General features: G+C 41.0%; 1 protein-coding gene across 4 annotated transcripts; it reads left to right on the forward strand.

Moving 5' to 3' along the window:
* On the forward strand, positions 1–27892 carry PRPF40A (pre-mRNA processing factor 40 homolog A). Of its 4 annotated transcripts, none has more exons than XM_063341075.1 (26): positions 1–615; positions 2211–2348; positions 5107–5187; positions 8186–8216; positions 8457–8479; positions 10560–10637; positions 10740–10850; positions 11342–11462; positions 12748–12772; positions 13148–13456; positions 15061–15169; positions 16113–16177; positions 16815–16979; positions 17651–17759; positions 19360–19510; positions 20305–20438; positions 20822–20936; positions 21095–21186; positions 21365–21481; positions 22018–22155; positions 22751–22846; positions 23849–23935; positions 24025–24121; positions 24221–24282; positions 25453–25587; positions 26724–27892. In XM_063341075.1, the coding sequence occupies exons 1-26, from the start codon at positions 253–255 to the stop codon at positions 26814–26816; spliced, it is 3045 nt and encodes a 1014-aa protein (XP_063197145.1). In that variant the 5' UTR covers positions 1–252; the 3' UTR covers positions 26817–27892. The 4 variants fall into 4 exon arrangements, with proteins under 4 accessions (XP_063197145.1, XP_063197142.1, XP_063197143.1 ...); XM_063341072.1 differs by having other exon boundaries at positions 111–615; positions 10536–10637; positions 21083–21186; XM_063341073.1 differs by having other exon boundaries at positions 111–615; positions 10536–10637.

A 27892-nucleotide genomic window follows, 5' to 3' on the forward strand; every position in this document is an offset into this window, starting at 1 on the left:
GCCCTGCGCTCGGCCCCCGCCGCAGCCGTTTCCCCCCGCGCCAGCTCCGCGGCCCGCCGGGCCCGCGCCCCGTCCACCGCCGGCAGCGGGCCACTCTCGCCGGGAAGCGCCTCCGCTCGCCGCGACCCCCGGCCCAGCCCAGCGAGCCGCCTTTTCTGCGCGGGGGCCTCCCTCCATCCGCCCGGTCCTCGCCGGGCGCCGACGCGAAGGGAGGCGGAGAAGAACTCCCGGCGGCTGGGCCCGGCGGTCAGGATGTCAGGTGGGGACTCGGCAGCGGCGGCGGCGACCGCCTCCCCGCAGCCGCTCCCGTTCTCCTTGCCGAAGCCCCCTCCCCTCATGCAGCTGACGCCGGGGGACGCTGTCCGCCCTGTCGCCTCCGCCGCCGACCAATCGCCGAAGGGCACCCGGCTGGCGGGCCGCCCGGATTGGCCGGCCGGGAAGCCAGTCAGCCTGCTGGCCCCGCTGCTCCCGCCCCGCGCGGAGCCCGAGCCGCTCATGCCCTTTGGCCCCTCGTCGCGGCAGCCACTCAGAGGGCGGCTTCTTGGCAGGTGCAGCGGGGGCAGCCTCCTGAGCCCCTCGATGCGGCCCGGCGGCGTCGACCGCGGCTCCCTCATGGTGAGTGGGGGCGGACGGGGAGGGGGGCGCGGCCCGCCGTGGCGGGGCCGGTTCTGTCGTGAGAACCGGGGAGAGCAGTGAGGGGGGGCCGGGCTCTGGGCGGGTTCCGCCTCCGGAGGCGGCGCGGCGCCGTGGAGCCCCGCGGGTGGGTGTGAGGCTGAGAGGAGCGGGGCTTGGCCACTGCCGGTCCCGTTGTGCCAGCCCCGGCGGGGAGGCCACCAAGGGCTCCTCCTGGTCGGCAGGGCCCTCAGAGAGTAAGAGGAAACATTGTTCTACCTTGAGTTGTTTGGGGAGCTCAGGGGCTCAGGTAACAGGCAAAGCTGTCACCGCCTCTCTTGTGAGAGTCGAGGATGTGGCGGGGCATCAAGTGTTACATTCAGAAGTTTCAAACCTTTCAGGTTGCTTGTGATTTCTTTGTGTGAACCTCCCACTCCCAGCTTCAGAGAGTCTTCTGGTACAAAATGTAGTAGAAAACTTGTTTTAAAACACGACAAAAAGAAGCCTTAAGAATAATTTTCTTATTAATAAACTAGTGCACTTTTCTGACATATTTCTGTATGTGTATATTTCAAGTTATATGTTCTATGTATTTATTTATGTTATGTGTTTGAAAGGTGTGGAGAAACCTTATAGCCCCTTGCAGTCCCTAAAAGGGCTCCAGGAAAGCTGGGGAGGGACTCTGGAGCAGGGAGGGGAGCCATGGGACGAGGGGGAAGGGTTTTACACTGACAGAGGGGAGATTGAGATGAGATGTGAGGCAGAAATTGTTTGCTGTGAGGGCGGTGAGCCCCTGGCCCAGGTTGCCCAGAGAAGCTGTGGCTGCCCCATCCCTGGAGGGGTTCAAGGCCAGGTTGGACGGGACTTGGAGCAACCTGGGCTGGTGGGAGGTGTCCCTGCCCAGGGCAGGGGGTGGGACTAGAGGATCTTTAACGTCCCTTCCCACCCAAACCATTCTGTGATTCTTCGATGTGAAATTCTTCCCAGAGTTTATCCTAAAGTAGTCTTAGAGCTGTTGCTTCTGATTAGAATAGAAAGCTGTCCATATATTTCGGTATTTAGAAAAAAAAATAAAAATAAATGTGTATCCATTTTTGTACTAGCAGTGTGACTATACCAAGTACTAGAACAGCATCAGGACTCCGGTTTTTAGGAAAGTATGGAGACAGGGATGGTAGTCAGTGTAGAAGCTGTTTCAGACTTGGAATCAGGCGTAGAAGCTATTTTGTTTATCTAGTTGACTTCTGTGCCACAGAGTTACTTTCATTAATCGTAATTGTCTGGAAGAGCATGCAGAAATGTTTGCATTCATAAATTTAGTATGTTTTTCCATGACAAAGCATAAGATGAAAGATTATGGAGTGGTTTTTTTCATTTGAATGTTGGTTTTGAAATTTTAAATGGATTTGTTAATTGTGATTAACTCTGGCTCTAGAGGACCTAGAAGAGTGAATGATCTTGCTTGCTGTTTTGCAGTATCAATCTAAAATTGCTCAAATCATTTTCAGTACAGTGTTGAGCATCTCTTTGTTATTAACGCTTTTGTGGGGTTTGGTGTTGTTGGTTTCTTGCTGATTTTCCTTGTTGCTGCCTTTCAGATGGGACACCCAGGCATGCCACATTATCCTCCCATGGGAATGCACCCTATGGGTCAGAGACCACCAAACATGCCACCAGTTCCACATGGTATGATGCCTCAGATGATGCCCCCCATGGGAGGACCGCCAATGGGGCAGGTAAGGCAATTTTACAAGATTTTTTTTTTCTTTCTTCCTTCCCATAATGATGTCAGGTAATCCCTGAGGTAGGTAAGTCTCATACCGTAGTTTGCACACGGTAAGGTTAATAATTCAGGATGGTTTATGCCACAGTTCCCATCCATTCAGAAACTCTTCTCCTTTGTAACAGGTAATTGATGCACCTCATGTGGAACTTTAATTGTAAATAGCAATAGGTATGAATCCATAATTTGTTTTTTGTTAAAGCATTTAAATGTGATTGAAAAATAAACTTGGCCATTCATATTGACAGGTGTGAACAGGCAGAGTAGCCAGAATCATATCTGTGCTTGTTTCAAATGTAAAGCTTTTATTTTCAATAATCAAATACCATTTACTGTGTAGTTTCTGATTAAATTCTGAACTTCTAAAAGAAGTGATTCTCCTTCTGGATATAATAGATGTTCTAGATAGATACTACTTGTGATAATGGTTTGAGGAAGTAGAAATTGAGTGTTGTCAACTAGACCAGAGGGATAGGGTAGATCAGAGCAGACAGAGGATGGCAAGGAAGATTAACCCTTTGAGAAGAGCCCACAAGTTCTTGCTGGGAATTCAGTGTCTTCCTTTGCAGTACCTTGGATAGAGTGTGGTTTTATTTCTTTTTTTTTTTTTTTTTTAACTGGTGTATAAAGGCTCGGTAGGAATCATCAGCGTGGTTTTGCAGCCTAGTAGAGCTTCTGGTGTAAAAATAATGCAATTTTAAAAGATGAGGAGGATTTGACCATTAGCAAGGTAACTAATAGCATGAGCTTTTGTATGCGTTCTTTAGAAACTTAAATAGCAATTCTTTTTTATTCCTTTACTTAGCAGTTCTTTTGTAGCTTCTGTTCTACTGTTCTCACTCTCATGAACTGAATATTTCCGTTCTTAATATTTTAGTGAGCAATACAGAGAAGCTGGGACTCTTTGGTAGATGTAGAGTAAAAAGCTAAGTATAAGTGGCGTGGCAGAGAGGAGATTAGAGGCTCAGTTACCCTACAGTCTTAAGGATGCGACAAGACGGTAATGTTCCCACACCGAACTATTATGCTGGAAGTTGGCTTGTTTGCTTGAACAATAAGCTCCTTCTTCCAGCAAATACCAGAGGTTTCTTTGTGAGGCTTTGCAGGATGGGGTGTCCTGTAGCTTGTTTTCTCCTTTCTGAGGTGAACCCCTGTAGGACAGGTACTTTGCATAGATAATAGCAACGGCCTCCTGTCAGCATCAGTCAGAAGAGGGTCTTTTGGAAAAGAATTCGTTCTTCCCAATATTTTTTTTTTTTACTTTGCTGACTTCAGGTTAGTGTTATGCAGAAACCAAGCAGTGCGCAGGGTTTCTTCAGGACCCGAGCCAGGGCTTTTAAGAAGTTCCACACGCTCACAGCCCCCTTAGTTGCAAGTAGCGATGGGGCAAGAGTGCTTTCTTCTCCTGCTTCTACAGGATGGCGAGGAATAGGAGGGGCCGCCTTCCAGTCTTTCCTTCCTCCCTCACCCTCCCAAGAAAACCTTGTGGATTTGAGGGTGGAGCTGTAGCCCTACCACATATCCCTCTCTCCGCACGAGATACAAGATGAGGAGAGTGGTAACCAGATGCTCCCTGAAGATACAGGGGGATGGGGTCACTTGGCCAGCCTGCCAAGGACAATAAAGGTAAAGGGGCATAACTGAAAGGTTGAAGGGGGTTGACTTCAAGACCTCTTTGGGATGAGTGGCCAAAAGTTCATGTTCGTAATGACCTAAATTATATATATTGTTCATTTTGCCACTTTTTAATGGCTTGTTAGTTCTGAAAAGCCAGGATCAGCAAAAATAATGGGAAACATGCAAGATATTAAACACTTTTTCAGTAGCATTTTTGACATCCTTTTAGTGCCTCACTTCAGTGATGCATAACTTCTGTATAACTATTCCGTTGAGACTATAAGCATAAATATTTGAGCAAAAGCTAGCTTATCTGAGTAGCAGTTTTGGGGGATTTTTTGGTCTCATTGGACCACTCAACAAACTCAGATACAAGTCTAGACTCAAACTTTTCATTTCTGTAGCGTGGTATGTCCCCATTACCAAGTTCACACTGTTACATGGTTTAACATTGTATGTCTATGTTAAGGTGGGTTTTTTTCCCCAGATCTTTAAAAAAAGAGTTTAGAATTTTTTTAGAGCCTTGGTGTTTAAATTTAATTGCTCTCTTCATCTCAAAGTTGTTTGCAGAAATTCGTTATTCCAGTGTCCCTGTAAAGTGTTTCTTCCTATTTGTGAGGTAAGAGGAAAGGGAGACAGGTTGTAAGTTGTCAAAAAACACGAGCAGAACTACCCTCAGACTCTTGAGTTTACCTTTCCTTTGTTTGGTTTGTTCCATGTGGTCTTATAATTTTGCAGAAATCTTTCCCAACCTTTATTTTTCCGGCTTTAACATGGGATTTCAGTGATACAAATCACACATCTTACATTTGCTGTTGTTCTTTTGTAGTTTAAATGATCTTCTTTATTAATATTTTGTATCAGCCTTTGGAATACCCTAGATATGTTATTCATAAAGTCGATTTTATAGGAATGTAATGAAAGGAATCAACATTCTACAAACCTATTGTATTTTTTGTTGCCAAGTGCTTAAAAGGTGTTTTTTTTAAATAAAAACTAGTATCAAGTAATTGCTTTTAAATAAAAATAAAAGAATCCTCATATTTTATGTTTAAAATATCATAAAATATATCTGCAATACTTTTTAATTATAGATGCCTGGAATGATGCAGTCAGTAATGCCTGGAATGATGATGTCTCACATGTCTCAAGCTGCTATGCAGCCTACAGTTCCGGTGAGTTTAACTTAACTGTTCTGGTTTTTAAAAGGTCTTTGTATCAGTTGTCATTACTTCGGTCTGGGTATGCTTTTGTTTTCTTGGATTATGAAAAAGGTATTGCTAATTGCAATTCAGTTTTATCTAGCTCTTGAATTATTGTAAAAAGTAAGATTTCTGTGAGAAGCAGAGCTAGGGATACTTGGTGTCCTGTGGATTTTCATCCGTCTTTAAACTCTTCTCTGTATCTATGTCTGATTTTTCCTTCTTTTTTCTGTCTGGTTTCTGCATCCCATAATCCTTCCCGCACCCCAGCCTCCTCCTTTGTCCCTCACCTGCTTGTAGGTGAGGAACCAGTGTGAACTCTGGCTCTCTGCAGGGAGGGCTAATTGTCTGACCACTATATATCTGATTTTTCATAAAGGTTTCTGAAATTCAGCGTGTTTGAGATCTTGAGTAAAGTGTGCTGAAATCAGTAAACGTATGAAGTTATTTGGCTGGAAATGGAGAGGGAAGAGTTATCAGGTATCACAGATGAAGTCTCTGAATTGGAAAAGGCTACGTTTATTTCCTATTAACATAATCTTTTTGGAGATCTGTAGAAGAACCACTTAAAAACATTTCTATCCAACTTAAATTTAGAAATATATTCTTTTTTATTTTCTTACCATGCAGATACTACATTCCCAAGACAGGCCTCATCCTTGTAGAACTCAGTATTTTTCTATAGCGCTAAGCACAAACCCTTTGCTACTGCTTTTGTTGATGGTTTTAAAAAAATACGTTGGTTAGTACTTCACTTTTTTTTTTTCATTAAGGGTTTGCTGAAAGAGATCTTTAATTCATCTACTAAATAAGCTATGTGTAACTAGATGTATTGTGCTAAGTAGTCCATCCGCCCTCTGGAGTAATGAGAGAAAAATCACAAAGATACAAAGTTTCTGCAAGATAAGTAGAGAAGGGACTGTTAGGAAAAGGATGTAATGTCACCTTGACAAGTATTAGATGACTGAGAATTTATACGAGAGAAGGGATGTTAATTATTTTAACAGTGGAGAGAAAAACTGAAATTTAGGGCTTGGGCTTTATCACACAGTAGAGAAGCTACCTGTTAGTTACAAGTTTGTTTCTCACTGCTGGTCTCTGTTTAATGAGATGTATGTTACAGCCACAGTGTAATTTAAGTAAAAGTAACTCCCTAGGCAATTCTTGGGAACCGTGCTTCGTTAGTTCTTGTGCTCATGCAGCTACTTCCTAATGCACTAAATATTTTAGAAGCTACCAAGTAGGAGGGATTTTCCTCTATTTTTCCATATAGAAGTTGTCATGAATTTCTGACAAGTGATGCTCTCGGAAAATTTTGAAAGAATTTCACACCTTCAGAGAAAAGTCTTTAAAAATTCTGTGCCCCAAAGAGACTTAAAAGGGGAAGGAGGGATCAGCACTAAAATCAGTCTAACTTTGAATTTTACTGTGTATTTTTTACGTATTTTGGCAAGAAGGCAGATCTCTTGGTTTTCTAATGTGGGATTAGGAATAAATTTTGATTGAATTAAGTCTGTGAATGTATGGTATTTAGGAGGCAAAGTAGTGTAGCAGACAGTTCTGGCTTTTAATTTTGCCCTTAACCCTCTTGGCAGCAATAGCGGGAGCTCACACCTTTGCATGAGAAGGCATTTGTCTGTCCTGGCAGCATTCTTGTACCTCTCTGCTACGGCGTGTGTACCACAGCCTGGGAAGTGTTTCAGAAATAAAGGAATGATTTTACCACTTAGTAATTTAAAATAATTTGTAGATGAGTGAAAAACAGTGACCTTTGCAGCCCTGATGATTTCCTTGGTAAACTTCATTAAATTAGTGAGTTGTTATAGTTTTGGCTGTCTGATGGAAAATACCTTCTCCCAGTGTAAAATGTCATCTAAAGCTCACCGAGGCCAACTGGAGGATTTGTACTGGTATCAGGGCTCTTTGGTCTTTGTGTTTCATCCCGGTGTGGTGGTCTTTCAGACCATTCCTATGCAGGTTCACTGTCTGTTTTGTGGTCTACAGAAGCGTTTACTTCCAGAAAGCTGATTAGAACCAGTGTAATTCTTGAAAATGATTATTTCAGTCAGATTAGTGCTCTTACAATACACAGCAAACTGGAGTGGAATTTGGAAAAGTAAACATAGGTGCAGGAAAAGAAACATGTCAGAAGGGTTACTTACTGGAGACACAAATTTAATGATGGCCTTGCTTAACTGATGGTAGTTATAGACATATGCACACACAGAGTAGCTGAAATGGTTAATATACAGAATGCACTTTAAAGGCCTAAAGTTTGTTGACAATTCACTTTGTTTAGTCCTATTGGATAATACCAACTGTAATTGATCCCATATGATTTCTTTTCTCTTTTTAGAAATTTTTCCTTTTTTAGTTGAGTTTTTTATTAATAAAGTTTGTAGAAGAGAGCTGAAAGATAAACCTTAGCAAAAGATAAACCTGCAAGCTGTATTTTTGCCTACAGAAAAAGAAATTGGGAAGACTCTTGTTTGAATGCTGTTAATCTTTTTCCTTCGTTTGAAAGAATTTCAAAAAGGGTATCTGTAAGAGCTTTGGTTGTTTGCAAGCAGTTTTATGAATGCAACAAATTCAACACTAATACATTCAAAGGCTTATGACACATAATTACAACAGAAGCCTACTAAGCTATTCCAGCAGAAATTCAGAATATCTCTTCCCTCCCCCCCCTCTTTTTTTCCTCCCAGCCTACTCATTTGGGAGGTAAAGATGGGTATTGGAACAATGGCTGGTGTGCTTTATTATATATATTTCCTTTCTGAAAAGTAGCTTGATATTCCTGCTTCTTTAAGGAGCAGTAATGATTCAGTGGGTGCTGGGAAGCTAGGAATCCGTATTTAAGGCAGTAGAGAATTTTGTTGATGAAAACACTTGTTTGAATATGTACTGTATTTATTGATGATTTAATTACAATTGCACTCATTACTTAAATATCTGTTGATTGTTTCTACAGCCAGGGGTGAACAGTATGGATGCGCAAGTAGGTAAGTAAAAACAATTTGTTACTGTTTCAAAATATTTCACGAAAATTAGGTGAAGTATTCTAAAAAAAGATAAAAAATTATACTTTTCTGTACAACGTGGTTTAGCATTTCAGTAACTGACATCTTCGTTGATTCCCAGAAAATTTTTCTTTCAGACATTGATTAATTAGTCTTTATATAGAAAAGCAAAGCAACCAAACCCTTTTTAATTTATTTTTTAAAATTATTATTATTTTTCAGGCGTAACGCCTCCTGGAACTCAGGTATGTGAAAACCAAAATTCTAGAAGATTGTAATGGCTGTGTGGTGTTGTGTGTGCGTGACTTTCCAGGTTTAAAAGAAAACCTTGTATCTTATTTTTCTTCTCATGTGGAGCTGCTTTGCTTATTTGACTGTTGGTCTGTAATTAATGTTAATAGTTAAAGTGTCTTTTCTGTTATATTTCCTCTCATTTGTGAGCATTGAAATCTGTTTCTAGTTCTTCTAGTGTGCAGGACAGCAATATGAGATGTTTCTTGTGATGTTTTTAGATCTTTTTGCCCTACTTGAGCAACAAGCGAATTGTAGCCTAGATACCTGTGTTAGTTTCAAGCCGACTGTTTTCAGATTTAAACCTTGGCAAGTGGTGGGCTAGATAGATACTCAAGGGAGAGCTGGGGTTTTATTTGCACTGAAGAAGATGGAAGGTTGTTCCTCTTTCTGTGTTGTTCCTTTTTTTATTATTATTTTTTCCTTCCATTTCAGTGACCAGTTTATAAGCAGTTTTTTGTTTTACTTATATTTGTGTAACTTCTTGCCTGTTACATATTAATGAATATTTTGCTGTGGCAGTTCTAACGTGTATAGCAGAATTCAGTAGGCAAACCAGGACAAACGATTAAGTCTTCCTTGCTGTTCCTTAATGCACCTGTGCTTAGCAGGAAAAAGCCAGGTCAAGGTTCTGTTATTGTTTGGTCCTGTGTGATTTATTGGAACCTTTATTAGCATTGTCAACTTACTGAGAGTTTTGTTACCAAAGACTTCAACAATAAAAAGAGAATAGCCTATGTAGTTACCCATAATAATTTTGAAAACATCACTGTGGTTTTTGAAGAATATAAAGGACTAACATCAAAAGAATGGTCATTGCCACTTCATCAATTTCGCTGATCATTGATAATTTAGCTTAACTTCTCCCCCCCAAAATCATGACGTTATTTGTTAGTGTCTCCTTCCATGCTTGTGAGAACACAGCATAATTCAGTAGCTTAAGTAGGAATAAATATTGCATAGGTTGCATGGAAGGTGACTTAATGTAGGTTGAACTTGTAAACAGGAAGGTGGCATGCAGGCCAGACTTATTTCATTAGGTGATTTTCCGTAGTCTTCCACCTTTCCATCAGATGGTAAATCACTGATGGAACAGAACTGGTGCTGTATATCTCAATATTGAAACTTCTGAATCATGAATTAATGTAGCTTTGTCCTGAGGTAGGCAGGTCATCTAAAAGTAATCTCAAATTTTAAGTTTGTCTTTTATGGCACCTTGAATGACCGTGAATAACTTTCAGTCACTATCAGATTTCTGTTTAAAATTTTGTAAATACTAAATTACTTCTCTAGAGGATATCCCAGACCTTTACCTTTAGTTTTTAAGATGAGGAAAATAGTTTGGCTAGATAACAAAAGGGTGGAATCTGTAAAAATGGACGTGTGGCCTCTAAGATACCCCATTGTAAGTTTTTTGGTTCAAAATTCGGGGATGTTGTGCCGAGCTTAATTATTAAATATCGGTGAATATCAACTGTCCCTTTATTTCTGTGAGATTTGCGTTCTGCGTAATTGAACAAGGCAAGTGGACCTCTAAGGAAGTTGTTTCTCCTCAGCCCTATGCAGTAACTGAAACAGTAGATGGCTGAAGCTGTGTTCCACCAGTCCTCATTTCAGCAACCTGATGTAAACTGTCAGCGCAAAGCAGTAGGAAGGCACTCCTGAGTTCACACTAAACCCTTGAAGTCAGAATCTTCTTGAAGCAAATTTTCCTTAGTTTTGAAAACATGGTGTGCCTCTGGGACTTTCACTTGGAGTTGTTAGGGTCTGGTCACACTCACTTTTGCTTTCTTTTCTGATGGTAATTGCTGCCTTGGATTGCAGAATGGGAGGGGGGGGGTGAGAGAGTCTTAGTAGCTCTTCTCACAAGGAAGTAGTTTCTTGAAAACAATACTGACTTAAATGTGTTTAGATTTTGGCTTGCTGTCTTTCCTTTGCTGCTAAATTACTTGGTATGTTTAATATACGCATTCAAACGAAAAACAAATATTAACCAGAATGTCTTTTCAGAGCTCTGTTTTGTTTCGCCCTCAGACAACGCATCCCGTAGTTTGTGCAGCCCAGCAAACTGCCACCACCAACAGTTCTGTTAACGAAGAGCACTCCAAACAGGTTTTTCTGCTTTCCACTTGTATTTAACAGTTTAGTGGCTTTTGATAGCGTCTCGGTCAGCAGTTATTGTTCATCATTAATGATATCTTTTATTTTTCTTAGAAATCTACATGGACAGAACACAAATCACCTGATGGAAGAACGTACTACTATAATACTGAAACAAAGCAGTCTACATGGGAGAAGCCAGATGATCTCAAAACACCGGCTGAGGTAAACTAAATTCAGACAAAAAATACAATATTGTGTGAATTTGTGTGAACGCAAGAATTTCCTAGCATAACTGTCATGCAGGAGGATAGCTAGGTCAACAGATATTTTTTTTCAATGGCAGCAAACTCTTAAAATATGAAATGTTGCAAAAATGTTTATATTGCACTCCTTGTGTTGGTAGAAATTGAGGCTGCAAAATGGACAAAACTCTCAACAGTTTTCCTCAGTTTTTAAGTACGTTTTCCTTATTAAAAAGGTGGCATTCTTTAATATTTAGATAAGTAATGTGTTTGTTTACCGCTAGAGATTTTCCTTGGAAAATCAAGGAAAGGAAAAATCCTTCCTGATTTTCCTTGGAAAGTATATGCCTGTATTCATTGATCCTTAAGTTATTTCTTGGTGTAGCGTTTGTTGCTCACTTCTAGCTATCCTTTTAATTGTAAAACACCATTGTAAGTTTGGTTTTTATGTTTTTGTTTTCTGTCCATTAGCAATTGTTGTCTAAGTGCCCCTGGAAAGAGTATAAATCTGACTCTGGAAAGCCCTACTATTACAATTCCCAAACAAAGGAATCACGCTGGGCAAAACCCAAAGAGCTTGAGGATCTTGAAGGTAACGTTAACAAACATGAGTAGGGAGGGTGGCAGTGATTGCAAGCTGTGCATATGCTGACTTTTGGCAAAAATTTGGTATCAAAGCATAGCACTCAAACTCCTGTTAGGAATGAAATCTACTGAAATAAGCTTTGTGCAGTAGAGTTTCTATGGAGCAGTCTTGTCTCCTGAGTCCTCACCACCTCATCGCCGTCCCTTTTTCCATTACACTGATAGTTCTTCCCTATTTATGTGGCAGCAGCCTCAGCTCCCCCTCGTGTCCCTGAACAGGAACTGAATTAGGCTGTGCCGGGCTGTGGCTTGTTCAGGGCTGTGGGGGTGCTCCCTGTTATCAGTGGGTAATGCTTCAGGTCTGCCTTCATTTTAGGGATGTTAGAGGATGTGGCTCGCTCTTAGCCATCAGTCCTTCGAAAACCTGTAAGAACTTAGTAGGATTTGTGAAGGGCTTCAGGTTGATGGGGGAGGACAAGAGGCAGAGCGGTCGCTGTAATAATCCTCGTCCACTTGGGAGACGAGGGTAAAAGGGTGCTGGAGTTCTCTAATACAGTATAGCTTATAATTAAGTAAGAATTACTTTCGCGTGTGTGTGTCTTGGAAGGATTTTGAAAACAGTGATGTATTTTTTACTCGAAGCAGTAGTACTGGCTGTCTGCTAAAAGCCAAAATTGTGTGTAAGGCTTTGCTTAGGTATCAGTTTGCTTTTAATTTTTGACAAAAAAATGCTTTGAGAAACTGTGATGTGGCAAAAATATTAGTGACTTTTTATTGCCCTTCTGTATTATAAAGGCCATGTCCCTTTTTGTACAAATGTCATACAATGCTGTGCTTCTCTTTCACTTTTAGCATGGTTTTGTTTGGTATTATAAGGGAAATAAGATCTTGATGAAAAATCTTCAAAATCAGGTGTGGTAAGAAATGAGTATTTGAAAAGTACTACAAAGAGTAAGCATCAGCGACTTAGAATAAAAAAGAAAGAAGGATCTGTTTCAGTAAGCCTGACTTTATCTGTTCTTTATGCTAGTCTTTTAAAGTTGAAATAATTGTTTTAAACCAAGAAGTCGTTCTTTCTGTACCCTTATCTTTCTTTAATGTGACTTCTAAATTGTGTTTTAGTCTGAACTGATTTCAGTCTTCAAAGGGTATAAATATTAAAAATATTGATAGTAACAAAAATATTTAAAGCTGTGCTTTTATTAAATCGTGTTAACAGTAACTTTTTACCATGCGTATATAAACTATTTTTAAGCTATATTTTGATTGTTTGTTTCCCCTTTCTCCTCTAGCAATGATTAAAGCTGAAGAAAACAGGTATGTTTTTAATGGCATGCTAACATTTTTTATGTTAAGCTGCTTGTATCTTAAAAAGGGAATCTAGTCCTTGAAACTTTAAACATTCTCCTTGCAGCTTTTCATTCCAAATAGTGGCTTAATATCTAAAAACTCAAATAATATACTCTGTGTTTCTCTTTAACTGAAACGATTGATCTACATAGATACACAGTTTCACTAAAGTGTTTCCTTTCCCTGAGCTAAGATTGTTTTGTATTACTTTGAGAAATCTTTGTAACTAGACTTAAACCTCTCATTTTGTACTTTATTAACTTATTTAAAGTACACGTTTTCCTAAATAGTTAAGTTGTCCCAAACTTTTGTGTGACTGTTCCTGTTTTTTGATACCTCTAGCACAAAGCCCGAAGACTCAACTCCAACAACATCTGCTCCAGCCGCAGCAGCAGAAGCAGCAAGTGCAGCCACCACAGCCACAACTGCTGGAGAGACTGCCGGCGCTGTCACTACCACCACTGCGGCTTCAGCAGCAGCAGCGCCCGAAGCAGAATCTGCTGCAGCTGCTTCTGGGGAAAACGAGAGTACTGGCACGGCTGCAGCTGAGGAACAGGGACAAGCGACTTCTGCATCTGCTGCGCAGGAACAGAGTGGAGAAACTGCAGCTAACGCAGCAGACGACTCTTCCAAGCAGGAGGCTTCGGCAGAGTAAGTGAAATGACAAAGTGTGTGGCTTTGCTGCAGTTTTGTATTTCTTCTAGGATCTGGTTTATCTTCAGTTGTAGGTGGCCAGGCTTCTTTGACAGTTAGTCGTTTCTTCAGTGAAATGTGAACGTGAGTCAATGACAGCAGAGAAGAATGAGTAAGAAAGAGAGGAAGGAGTGGTAAATCTGTTTTTAGAAAAATTAACATCCTCCCCTTGCCAACCCTCCCCCAAAACTCTTAAACGCCACACAGAACACTTGTGCCTCAAACATCTCATAAAATTTGATAGCTGTAAGAGTTTCCCAGAGTAACATTATATGCTTACCCTGTACGCTTCCCCTTCTGTAGTGACCTGGTTTGAGATACAACAAAGCCAATTTTCCTTTTCGGTAATTTTACTTTTCCTTTAAGCCTCTTCTAACTGACTGCACTCTCAGAAATTAACAGTATGTTTTTCAGACAGTATTTGCTACTAGCAGAGATAAGGCCTGGTGTTTATAGTGAATACCAAGGAAAGGTATGCAGAGAGGCTCTTGCTTATACTTATTGCTATAATAACCAAGGTCAGCTCACTTTTATTTGCCACGTTGGAGGATCGGAAGTGGAAGAGTGTAGAGGGCAGGGAGGAGTGGACAGGGCAGGTGACCCAAAACTGGCCGACAGGGTATTTCATCCCATCAGCATCATGCTCAGTATAAAAGCTGAGGGAGCAAAGGGTCAGGCTCTTTCTTCAATGGCTGGTGTCTGAGGAAGGCTCTGTTCGTCTGCCTTTGATCCCAATCCATGTGTCCCCGAATCCAGTTCCCATCTGCCACTGAGTCCAGTCCCAGTGCTGGACTGATGTGATCATCATCCTGGGAGCTTGATATTGATTTTGTAGATATTTTTATTTTCTTATGGATATTATCTTTTCTTTTTATAGCTTAATATTTCATTAAAGCTTTTTTAGGTTTTTTTTCAACCCATAAGTCTCCCTTCTGGGAAAGGGGAGGGGTTAGTAGAGAGCATCTGTCACTTTTTAGTTGGTGGCCCAGCCTAAACCGCGACACATAGATCTGTGCAATTGGCTATCATTAGAAGAAAATACAATACTAAATAGATCTTTATCTCTTCCACCAGAAATGAGATCCTTTGTTTTTTAATAATGGAGAATTGGGAGAATTGATTATGTGGAGAATTGTAGCTTATGCTTTTTATCATTCAAACAAAAAAAAACCCACCGTGTGGGGGATTATAGCCAGCAGGAGATAGCTAAGGGCAAGAGGCATACTTTTAGGCACTCCCTTTTATATTTTTATATAATAAATATGTTTAAGTATTCCTGCTAGATTTCAGAATTATATTTTTATGAATCATTTCTAGATAACTTGAGCAGCTAGCCACTTGCATAAGTGATAACACTTTTCTGAAATAGTTTGCTTTTTTTGATCAGTTGTGTACGGAGCCTGTACAAAGTCTTGTATAAATTGTGTTTATCGTAGAATGTTGTAGCATTATTATTTTTCTTTAACTTGTTATTTAAAAAACTCATTCTATCTGACTATGGTGGCTGTAACTTAGAAAAAAAAAAATGGTTAAATAATAAAATTACTGATTTTTGTATATAGTGCTGCGTCAAAGAAAGAGGATGATGATGCCCAACCAGTTAAAAAAACCTATACGTGGAATACAAAGGAAGAAGCAAAGCAAGCATTTAAAGAACTGTTAAAAGAAAAGGTATTTTGGTCAACTATTCCTAATGCTTTCTTGAACTACAAAAACTGCATTTGACAGAAATAGCTAGACTGTTTTTTTGTGAAGAATTTCTCACTAATGTGGAAGAGAACTTTTGTACTAGACAAGAAATGAGGGAAAAGAATGCTACAGTGAAAACAAATAGTCTAAACTTTTTTTCAGCTCTTTGGGTGAGTGGGGAGGTGTTGAGTTTTCATCAGGGCTGTCAGTTGAGGTTTTTTTCTTATTTTCTTCCTTTTACATGATCCTCACACTGTAAAGCAAACTTGTAATCTGGTCTTTGTCCAAAATTGGAACTGGAATGGTGAGCGATTTGGTGGACAGCTTCAGTAGATGCTTCAGAGACAGACAGTGTAGAGGTCCATATGGAACAAGGACAAACTGTTAGATTTAGTTTGCAGTGTTTCCACAAGCTAGACTAATTTAAAGGCACTTCTTTTCTTTCCCTGTGAAGTAGTAATTCTAAAACTGTATTTAAGTGTTGTGGAAATTATGGTGGTTGCCAATATTTTTGTCTGACAGTCAAGTACATTTCTAATAAAAGTGTTGCCTGATCCTCTGAGCCCTCAATCTTTTATCTTTGTTTTAAAGATGGAGATGAAGTGGGAGTAAAATGAGATTAGCTTTGTTTTTCCCTCGGAGTGTATGAGGTCTCTTTGTGTGTCTAGTGAGTCAATATAGTTGTGTAGTAGACGAACTTCCAGAAGAATTTATTGGCAATAACCCCCAAAGTGCCTTGTTTCATTTTCTGTGTTGACTGTTAATAAAATAAAAATAACATTTGTGACAAAGAATGTTGTCCTAGCCTCGAAAGTGTAGTGCCTTTTTTTTTTTTTTTTTTTACTAAGGGCTATTTTTTAAGGAATTGGTCATTCATGGATATTGGTTCTAAATCTAATTACTTAATGATTTAATGTCTTTACAGCGAGTACCGTCCAATGCTTCTTGGGAACAAGCTATGAAAATGATCATTAATGATCCTAGATACAGGTACTGCTTGATTCTTTCCTCCTTAAATTTCTACACAAATACTATTTTAGGTAGTTTGACTTTACTGACATAAATTCTGATTGTTTTAATAGATATTTGTGCATTTGTGAAAATGTACCATTGTTAGAGACCTTTGTTCCTTTCCTATGTAAAGAAATTCAAGTCCTAGGGTTAATTTTTCACTGGGAAAAGATGTGGCAGTTGTTGGTTGTATTTCATGCTGTTTGCGTTATTTCTGTGGGAATAAAAGCACCTGTTTACAATGACAGAGCTGAAAACTTTCTAGGTTACTTTTTGAAATTAATGCCCGCTATAAACATTGGCAGAAAAGTGGTTGTTATCTACGATAAAAATAGTATTGTAGTGTGAAATGTGTAAATGCAACCTGAAAGCATGATAGTAGCAGTTTTATTAACTGCTTTTATTAGTAAGTGCTTGATTTTATGGCTTTTTAAAAATGATCTTCCGTTAATCCTGAGGAAGAGACAGGGTGATGACTGGCCATTTAGGTTATATTTAATTTTGTCTCAAAAATCTGGATTATTCAAATCTGTTATCTTTTGGTTCTTTGGTTTTGTTTTTCTAATTCAATTCCCTTTTTATAATTGACATTGCTTTCTTTTTCTTTGATATGAAGTGCTTTGGCGAAATTAAGTGAAAAAAAGCAAGCTTTTAATGCTTACAAAGTTCAAACAGAAAAAGAAGAGAAAGAAGAAGCAAGATCAAAATACAAAGAAGCTAAAGAATCATTCCAGCGTTTTCTTGAAAACCATGAAAAGATGACATCCACAACAAGATACAAGTAAGACCAATATTAAATGCAGTTCCAGACATTACTAGCTTGCCAAGTTAGTAATCAGATCTTGCTGGTTCGCCTTTGGTGAATGCCAGCTTCTGTATGTGCTCAGACTGGAACTGAAATTTTTACAGGAACACAAATAGTCTCACTTTCATAGACTGTATTTAAGACCCAGGCAAAAAAACCCAACTCAAGTGAGTGAAGTGCTGATGATAATGGGTTGAGCTTCTAGAAACAAAAGCTAGCACCGAGAGGAGTTTTGTATTACATCTGACATTAAAACCAGAGTATTTATGATAGATTGTTCATGGAAGGTCATGCCCAAAGGGAGATCATATCTAATAAGCTTGTTGAGAAATCAGATCTACGAAATTTTCATAATGTTTGCTAGAACAGTGACCTGAGCATGTGCCAGCCCTCGGATAAAAATACTGATGTAATGCACTGCAGGTGAACTTGCACTTCTGGGGAGAGGAGTGCACTGTGGCATCAGCTTTAATTTTTAACTGTTTCCTTTATTTGTAAGAGTTAGGAAAGTGTTACAGGAGAAGTTTCCCAAGACAAAAGCGTTACTATTTGCAATAACATTAGTGAAGCCTGTTGTAAGCCGACAGGACAATTTAAATCAGCGTTCACCAATAAATGATCGTATGCTTTTGCTTTGTTTTGTACAGAAAAGCTGAACAAATGTTTGGGGAGATGGAAGTCTGGAATGCCATATCTGAGCGTGATCGTCTCGAAATTTATGAAGATGTCTTGTTTTTTCTGTCTAAGAAAGAGAAGGTAACTTTCTTTCAAACTTATCTTTTCACTTGTTATCTGTAAATTAGTTTGTACCTCTTAATAAAGAAATCTTGCAAGCAGTGCAGTTCTGAGTATTGTTCAGGGACAGGCAAAATGCTATACAGCAGGGGAGGAAACTGTAGCAAAGGCATGGAGAACAAAGTGGGTACGTCACTGCATTAGCGTGAACCATGTACTGCTTCCAGGTTACAGGTGAGTTTACCCTCTCTCCAAAGGGGGGGAGAGAGACAAGAACAGAAGGGAGGGAAGGTTTATCAGCTATGAGACAATAGAGTGAGTAGTTTTGGAGCTCAAGATTTTCTGAAAAACTACCTGTTTGAAACTGGGCAAGCGCGCTAGGAGTAGATTGCTCTTGTTATCAGTTCCCTAGTTCCTTGCAGTCTGCTGGTGGAGAAGGTGAACCCCTCATTTGACTCTGTATGGCACATACAGTAGCAGTTTCTTTCATAGAATCATAGGGTTGGAAGGGACCTCTGGAGATCACCCAGTCCAACCCCTGCCAGAGCGGGGTCACCCAGAGCAGGTGGCACAGGAACGCGTCCAGGCGGGTTTGAATGTCTCCAGAGACGGAGACTCCACCACCTCTCTGGGCAGCCTGTGCCAGGGCTCTGCCACCCTCAGGGTAAAGAAGTTCCTCCTCACGTTGAAATGGAACCTTCTATGCTCAAGTTTGTGCCCATTCCTCTTGTCCGGTCCCCGGGCACCACTGAAAAGAGCCTGGCCCCATCCTCCTGATACCCACAAGTATTTGTAAGTGTTGATAAGGTCCCCCCTCAGCCGTCTTTCTTTGAAAGGTCTTTGTTCTTATTGAGATGTACTGCTGCTAATTTTGTAATGTGTTTAACTTTTAGTGTGATTTTAATAAATTCTATGATGGCTTTTATTCTGAACTGCTCTGAATCAGACTGTGGAATGCTCATGGGCTTGTTAGAAAGCTGTGTTTCCTTTAACCTCAGCAGTACCATACCCACTGTGAGGATCCGGCCTGAACTGTAGCCGGTCAGTTCATCTTCGCTGCAGTTTAGTGGTGATACTAGCACTCACCATCACGGAGTAGATGGAAAACAGGCAATTGGAAACAAATTGTGGAGCAAGGCTGTTCGTGAAATTGATTTAAGTGAGACTAGTGTTAAGGTCCACACTTGCTTGAAAAGCGAAACAAACGGAAAGAGGCCAGCCGCCAAACAGCACTGCTTAAGAAATTGCCCATGATCAGCACAACTGGTTTAGATCCACTTTTCAACAGCACAGTGGCCAGTAGTACCTTGTTGCAGCACTGACTGTTTACTTGAACATACTGGCAGTTTCTTTGCAGTATCTCTAAAAGACGAGCACCATTTCATGAGCTTTTCCCATCCATGGGGAGCAGTCAGAGATAATAGTACTGAAATGGTTTGTCTGTGGATGCAAGCAATAATAGTATGTAAAAATTATATGTGGGTCAAAATTGTATTATGTTGTTGTACATGCAGCCAAAAACTAATTTTGTGTTTTCTTGGAGAACAAACTTGAGGGGTCATATATTTTTGTTTATACAACCTCAAATTTAACAAAAAAATAATATGCATTTTCTCCTCAGGAACAAGCCAAACAGTTACGGAAGAGGAATTGGGAAGCTTTGAAGAACATACTAGATAACATGGCTAATGTCACTTACTGTACTACGTGGTCGGAGGCTCAGCAGTATCTGATGGACAATCCTACATTTGCAGAAGACGAGGAACTTCAGAGTATGTAAAAAGTCTGTGCGTTTCTTTTGGAAGAGGGAATGGATTTGTGTAGCGAGGACTCCTGACTGGGTACGGCTTGCTCTTGCCCAGCCCAGAGCCGCTAGGACAGCTGCTGAGCAGCCCGTATAAAGGAACCTTCTTGTTTGGTTCCCAGGAAACAGATGTCAGCTTCAAAAATCATTACTGATTAATCTTGATGAGGAAGCAAAGGATACCTTTTTCTGGGGGATTGAATTGCCTTAGTAGTTGTTAGCCTTTGAAATTTGAAGAATTATTTGAGAGTGTAATCTGTTGCAAATACTTGCACTGCCTTTTGCTAGACTGAGGTCTTACGGAGTATATTTTCCTAGAAAAGTAATTATTTTTAGTCTTCTAGAGTAAAAAGGCGGTTTTTTCGTTATGAGCATGTTTTTCTTATAAATGAGTTGATCCTGTATTTTAAGAGCAGTATATGAATATACGCAGCTACAGCATTTGACAAAGGTGCTCTGCGTTCTTACCCCTGTCCCGTGTTTTTAAGATACCCGCAGTAGTGCGGGGAGATGCACAAGTGCTCGTCCGCAGCACTTTTCTCATAAAGGCTTCTGTGCTCTGTATTGGCAATGATCATTTATCCAGGTTGGGAGAGGTTGGTTTTTGCTGCTGCTCAGATCTTCATACATTTCAGTGCTCAATGAAATTACCGCTCACGGTAACAATTGGCAACCGTTACCTCGTAGTACGAAACTTTCTGCAGTTACTGGGAAGAAATGCCTAATTTTTACTCTTATCATTTTGTTGTTATCTGTTGCTAGACATGGATAAGGAGGATGCACTGATCTGTTTCGAGGAACATATTAGGGCACTGGAAAAAGAGGAGGAAGAAGAAAAACAGAAAAGTTTGCTGAGAGAAAGAAGGCGGCAGCGTAAAAATAGAGAATCTTTTCAGGTTGGTGGACTTTCTTTTTCTGTCCTAGATGTGTCATGGTTAGATATTCTATATGATTTTTTTATTTCTTAGGGTAGGGTAATGGGTGCATATAATGTGTCAGTTATCAGTGTTGTAGCATTTTGTCTGCTGTACATCTGTTTGACAGAAAGCTGCAAGAGTAGGGGAAAGTAAGAGGAAATAGAATTCAATGGAAATGAAGTGCAATTGGAACACTGTAAATGGTGGATGGAGGCAGGAAGAAACGATGATGTAAAAAATGATTTTTCAATTGCATTTTAACAAAAATGGAATTCCAGTTATCAAAAGTATCCATTCCAGCTGTTAGCCAAGTAAAAGTATGATAAGCGACTACAAATTTCCGTTTCACTTCTATTTTGCAGCTCTTCTTAGATGAACTGCACGAGCATGGACAGTTGCATTCAATGTCCTCCTGGATGGAGTTGTACCCAACCATAAGCTCTGACATCAGATTCACTAACATGCTTGGTCAGCCTGGTAAGAACGCTGTCTCTTCTAACCCTGTAGAAAGTAAGGTAGAGGTCTTGGATTTGGGGCAGAATAGAGCAGGGTTACTTGTATATTTTCTAAATATTTAAAAAAAATGCAGCTCTTTTATTAGAGCTAGCTTTTGACTTATCTAGTTTTTTCATCAGGATCAACAGCACTTGATCTTTTCAAGTTCTATGTTGAAGACTTGAAAGCACGTTACCACGATGAAAAGAAGATAATAAAAGATATCCTAAAGGTGAGAGTGGGGGGAAATGGCCCATCGCGTGGTTTCTTCTTTAAATGCCAAATATATCATTCAAGTGAACTCTTTGCTACTGGGAGATGGGTTTTCACGCTGCGTTAATGTCACGTGCGTTAGCACTGAAGGGAGAGTTCCTGACTTACCTGATGCCAAAGAAGCAATTTTCTTACAGGATAAAGGATTTGTGGTTGAAGTGAATACTTCTTTTGAAGATTTTGTTACGGTCATCAGTTCAACTAAAAGAGCTACTACTTTAGATGCGGGAAATATCAAGCTGGCTTTCAACAGTGTAAGTATTAATGTATGGGAATGTTCGAGAACTTGTAATGTGAAATCTGTAGTAAAAACAAGAGTTGGCACTTACTTTCACTGTAGTGCTATGACTACTTTCATCGTATCTGAGAGAGACGCTGTGCTTTAGAGTTGCTTATCCTGATAATCAGTTCCCAAAATAAAAATTGCAGATGTATATCTTTATTAAAAACATAAACATCTCATTGAGAAATTCTGTGGTGGGAATTAACTAATATTCTCTCATTTATATACGTAACTTCTCTCAGGAGGGATATTTTTCTGTGCATGTGTGTTTCTGAAGTTTGGGCTTGCATGATGTATTATCGCTATTTTAAATTCTGTTTGAGAATCTAAAGGAGTCGCATGCTTTAAGAATAAGTAATTGGTTAATTTTCGGGTACGCCCAGCTGACCAATGGAAAACTCTAAAGGTGAACTGTTGTTGGGCTTTCCAAAAAATTGCATTAAACTGAATTGTTAGTTTTCCATTTTGATATCCTTGAAATGATCTTACAACTTTTGTTTGATACAGCTGCTAGAAAAGGCAGAAGCCCGTGAAAGAGAACGGGAAAAAGAAGAAGCTCGCAAAATGAAGCGGAAAGAGTCTGCCTTCAAGAGTATGTTGAAGCAAGCTACTCCTCCAATTGAACTGGACGCTGTCTGGGAAGATGTATGTATCATCACTTAGTTATGAAACTCTTCCCAAATACCGAACAGGCTGCTGCGCGCGAAGGCTTTTGTAAGGAAACCGAGATTCTCTAAGCACCCATGAAAACTGTCCTGTCATTTCTTCAGTAAAGTTTGAAATTTGATGTGAATAACTTCATTCTATTGATCCATTTGAATACAATTTGAAACAAAAACAAGGAAACCCTAAACCCAACCAACCAAAAAAAAAACCCCACAAAAAAACCTAATCACACAAAATCCCCAAACGTAGTTTAGACGGAGATAAAGCACTCTGCTTAGTCACAAGTCTGTAACTTTTTTCTTTAAAAAGAAAAAACCTTTAGCAGCCTTTCCTGTGGAAGTACACTTTGTATAAGAATGCATGTTTTACCAAGCTTGGGGGGCTTAAATGGCACGTGCAGGAAAGAACAGCCGGATTTTACAGTCGTACTGCCGATTGTGAAGCTGACATAAAAACAGTTTAGCCTTGGGGCAGTACAATGGCTTTTTCAACTGCTGAAATTGTCTTTTTTTATTATTTTTATTCCTGAGTGGCTGTATTTCACATTAGTATTTCATTGCTACCTTTCTTACAGATCAGAGATAGATTTGTGAAGGAACCAGCATTTGAAGACATCACTCTGGAGTCCGAAAGAAAAAGAATATTTAAAGATTTCATGCATGTACTAGAGGTAATTATTACTTTCTTTTTTCCTGATTAGAGAATATACAAAAAAATTCGTAGTTGATTGGCTCTTAAATTGTATGGGAAGAGGGGGATTTAACAGAATTCTACTGATGTCCATTACAGTGGACGTTCTGTGTTACCTAAAAGTAATGGATAATAAAGCCTCACCGTGAAAGTCAGGAACTGAAGAAAGGTGTTACGGTTATTTGATGCTATTTGATGCATAGTTCTTCTAATCTGCTTCCCTACAATAATTTCTGGAAGTTAACTTAACATCAGCATTTCCTGGTTTATTTTAGAAAAATTGTTTCTTGCTGTGATTTCATACAAAAAGTGAAGAAATTGGAAAGAAACTTCTGCAGTATTTTATTCGCTGGAACTTCAAGAACATACTAAGCTCTGCAGATGTACTTTTTTTTTTTTTACTGTAGCCAGTTTTTGCTGATGTGCCAAAGGGATGCGGTAGTTTAGCTTCATTCTTAACTTTTAGATGGGCCGCAGTAAGGGTTAAGTTGCTGAAGTTTTGACAAGTCGTTCTTGTTGAATAAGGTGCTGTTTTTTCCTGGGTAATGCGAGATTTGATTTTGCAGCACGTGCTCTTTGGGCTCTTTGTTTCACTTTCTGGAGTTCGTAAGAGTTTTTAAAATGGCTTAATTTCAGAATTTCAAATTTGGCAAAGCAAGGTATGCAGCGTGTTCTGGACTGTCTTGAGCAGGGGCTTTAATTGGAAGCATCAAAGCAGGGATCCAGGTACTGGAGGTACTGGAAGCTGTGTGCATCCATGCCCGAAGCTGTGTGCCTCCTTGCCCTCAGGTGCTTGTTACTACGACTGTAACATGGCAGCACTGGTAGCTCTTTATGGGTTTTGACACAATAAATGCGTGATTATTTTTTTTTAACCACTGCTAGCTGTAGGTGCCTTTGTGGATGATGAGAAACATCGTTACAGTGTCTTGCCGTGCCCAACAGACCGGTTATAACGTTTTTGCCCTCTCTTTTACTCTAGCACGAGTGCCAGCATCATCATTCGAAGAACAAGAAACATTCTAAAAAGTCTAAAAAACATCACAGGAAGCGATCACGTTCTCGTTCGGTAAGGTGTTTTGTGACATCTTAAAATCTGCTTCTGTGAGTATTCATAATGCTGTCGTCTTGCTAACCACGTTGGCTTTGTATCTGAAGGGCTCCGAGTCGGAGGATGATGACAGCCATTCAAAGAAGAAAAGGCAGCGTTCAGAATCTCGATCAGTTTCTGAGCGTTCTTCCAGTGCAGAATCCGGTATGCGATTTTCTTGTTTATTTTTGAATTAGTGTTATGTTTTATTGCTGGGTCTTTACCATTTTATTGATGTATTCTTGTTTCTTCCTGTGTCTGCAGAGAGAAGTTACAAGAAGTCAAAAAAACACAAGAAAAAGAGCAAGAAGAGAAGACATAAGTCTGTAAGTGCAGTTAACTGTCTTGAGTCGACTAATGAAAAACTTGACACGCTGTGGTCCCAGTAATCCTTTTTAGGTCTCTAATCATCCGGCTGTCTCTGCAGTAGTGACTGTGTGAGCTCAGGCTGGAGGGTAGATACTGGTAATGTAGGAACTGTCTGTTACCTGTACCTTAATATTAAACCGTTTAAGACTGCTAAATTTGTGGGGTTTAACTGCAACCATTCAGGCAGATGTAAAGGACTGCACTAGTAGCCTGGTATTTGCTGTCCATCGTGGCAAATCTTGGCATTTGCTTTTACTGGGGAGAGCTGGGAAGAATCCCAGCCATCCTTTCCTTTCGCCTTAAGCCGAGCATCGTTCCTTTTGTCTGCGTGAGCGTCAGGGTTGCGTTAGAAGCTCTGATACTGAATGCACTGAGGCATTAAAAGGACCAGAAAAGAGGAGAAAGAGCTTTCGCTCTTTGTATCTGTTGAGGCCAAAGAATATTATTTTTTTTTTCCTGGGTAAAGAAAGAAGTTTGAGTCTCTGAACTCATCTTGGCTGCAAAACTCTTCAAAGCTGATTTATTCTTCTGTTTCTGTAATTTCTGAGCAGTTAGCCGTGCCCATCAGTGGACAGTGTTCCCAAGGCGGGGGGATATTGATAACCATTGACTAAGATACTAGTGCACAAAGAGGGTCACAAGCTTAGCAACACTGGGGGGAAACGTGGAATAAAATCACAGTCCTGCCACCCAATCCCTCGCAGTAAGGTTAATATCCAGGAAAAGCCCAGCAGCTTTGAAGCACTCGAGTATGGCCAAGCAGCCACGTAACAGAAAGTTTCCCAGATTTCACCCTTTCTGGAGATGTTAATGAATGGATTTGTGCAGAGACTTGTTGTATGGCATTCAGCATGTCCCGTCTTTGCGTGCACTGAGAGTGGTGGCAGTTCTTCTGTATTGAACAAACCTCGCTCCTTTTCCTTTCAAATCGCTTCAGTAGCGTTTTTGCATTATTTACTTCTGCAGCGGTTAATAGGACGTGCTGGATTAATAACCACTTGAAGCAGATTTTCTAATATGGTCTATATTGAAACGAAGTCAGACTCTTCTGAGGTCTGGTTATTCTGTCAATTAATGTCTAATATATTTAATATTAATCTTTAATATTTCCCCCTTTATTTACTCAGGATTCACCAGAATCGGATATTGAACGAGAAAAAGACAAAAAAGAAAGAGAGCGAGAGAGCGAAAAGGATAGAGCTAGACAAAGATCTGAATCGAAACATAAATCTCCTACTAAAAAACGACCTGGAAAAGATTCTGTAAGCTTTGTTTCCGCTTTATCTGATGCTTTGGGCTTACGTGTCAGCGGGATGCTGTAGTATAGTGCGCAGGCTTCATAGGTTTACGCTAAGTAAGGTGCTAAAGCTTTATTTATGTTCCATTTACAGATAAAAAGGACCAAATGTTCAAGCAGAGCTTAATCACACAGATCCTCTGCCCTCGTTCAGGGTTTTGTTACTGATGTGTGAAATTACCACTTGATCTTGCGGGCAGACGTGGTGCTGGGGGACATGGGGTGGTGCCGGTTTGGCAGCGTTAGGTTGATGGTTTGACTTGACAATCTTGAAGGTCCCTTCCAACCCTAATGATCCGGTGATTAAATGCTATTTGTTGTTGCTGGTTGACGTAAAGTATGAGCGAGGCACGTTATTTTATAGCAGCACTGAAGCTTGGTCCATACTGACAAAGCAGTGCAGCCGCTGAGGCGTTTGAGTGGCCGGGTGGCATCCGCGTGCCGGAGTTGTAGCAGTCGCGGCGCTGGGCGGACGCTGGGCTGACAGGGAGAGAAAATCTTAGTGGAAGGAAGTTCCACAATTCTTGCACTTTTCAAGCCGGGAAATGCGCGTGGCTGCTGTCCTGCCCTTGCTGTGCTGCTTCTCTGTGGAACTTGCTTTGGAAGGGGCTTAGGACGGTATTTTCGAAGACACATAAAAGTGTTGGAAGGAAAAACATGAACTTTTTTTGGTTCAGCATCTTCGGGGTCTCTTCAGGGTGGAATTATTTGCCTCGCTCTGGTTATTTTGGTTGCGCTGGCGGCGGTGTGCGGGGTAACGCCGCTCACCTCCCGCCGTCCCAGAGGAGATGGGAGGGCAGGTGTCTGCTTTGTACAGTATCTTCTTAAAATAAGCTGCTTTGCCCTCCACGTGCCTTTGCAAAAAGCAATCGCATGGCCGAAGGCACGGGCATCCGCTGTTGAGAGCGGGGACCGAGGCGTGGGCGAGCAGAGGTGGTCTGCAGGAGCCCAGCTCCACTCCCGCTGCCCTCCCCGCTTCCCGCTGCCGCTCTGGGGGTCCCCGAGCAGGACACGCGCAGCCTCCCGCACCCGGTGCCGCCCCCGGGCCAATACAGCATGGAAACGCATCGTGCTTACCGGTAACCTCGCTTCTCTCCGCAGGGGAACTGGGACACTTCTGGGAGCGAGCTGAGTGAAGGGGAGTTGGAAAAACAGAGGAGGACTCTTTTGGAACAACTGGATGAAGATCAATGAGAACATTATTTATACCAAATATGTTTACATTGTGGCATAATAAAAGAAACCAATGTCTAATTCAGGACGTGGGTTCTGATATCCTGAGTTCCATTGTTGAAATAACAGTGGCTTTTAATTTTACCACATAAATACATTCTCAAGTACTATTATTACGGGCCTGGCATCAAATCTAGAAACCCGAATGAAATTCTGAGCGCAAAGCTGCCCGTGCTGGGCCTGCCCGGCAGGACGGGTGCCCTCCGAAGGCAGCACGGGCGCCTCTGTGCCCGCTGGATTTGTCTGCAGCCCCCGGGAGGCCTTGGCACCTTTCTAGCAAAGCATCCCTTCAGTACGGTCCTTCCTAGAAAGGCATTAGCGCGGGCTTTCCCGGCCACTGAGGCAGATAACATTTCATTTTTTAGAGAGATTCTTAATATAGTTCCTTGTGGTTTAATTTGTTTTATGGATTTATTTTTATTTTGGAAAGGGGAAGGCAAAGGAAGGGGAGTAATGAATCCCTTGCTTGATCTGTACTGCAAAAAAATAGCAAATATTGGAATTGCTCTTCTGTGAACTGCGCCACTGGCCAAACCAATGTTGAGCTTTTGTACAAACCAGGAGATTTGATTCCTGGCTGAGATTTGTATCTAAGAACGGTCTCGGAGGGAATTATTACGGCAAATTTTCAAAGCCCTGGAAACGCGGTTGCTGGGAATGGGACCGGCCCCTGGTTGCGGTGCCGGCAGAGGCTGCGTTCCCCTGAACGCCCAGCCGGGCCAGCCACGGGCGCCATTCACAGTGAGAAAATTTAAAAATAAAAATCCACTTGTAACTGCATTTCGATGTATTGCCTTAAGGCCCTGCTGAAGAACGTCCCCCCAGGTTTCACGAGGAGCCGTGTCTGCAACAGGGGCGTTGGCCCGACCCTTACCCCGGGAGAAGGAAGAAGCCGATGCCCTGTCTCTCTCCTTTTTGGTAGCCTCTGGCCAGTGGGGGAAGGTTCTGCCGGCCCCGCCGTGAGCCGCCTGCGCAAACCTCGCTGATGGGAATATTTTTGTACATTTTTATCAATTATTAAACCTTGTCTTCTAGTG

The sequence above is a fragment of the Chroicocephalus ridibundus genome, chromosome 7 (assembly GCF_963924245.1).
Source record: "Chroicocephalus ridibundus chromosome 7, bChrRid1.1, whole genome shotgun sequence".
Lineage (NCBI taxonomy): Eukaryota > Metazoa > Chordata > Aves > Charadriiformes > Laridae > Chroicocephalus > Chroicocephalus ridibundus.

Coding starts and splice junctions, on each gene's coding strand:
- PRPF40A (XM_063341072.1), top strand. CDS start 253: ATGTCAGGTGGGGACTCGGCAGCGGCGGCGGCGACCGCCTCCCCGCAG. Junction 616..2,210: donor TCGACCGCGGCTCCCTCATG/GTGAGTGGGGGC, acceptor GCTGCCTTTCAG/ATGGGACACCCAGGCATGCC. Junction 15,170..16,112: donor AAGAACTGTTAAAAGAAAAG/GTATTTTGGTCA, acceptor ATGTCTTTACAG/CGAGTACCGTCCAATGCTTC.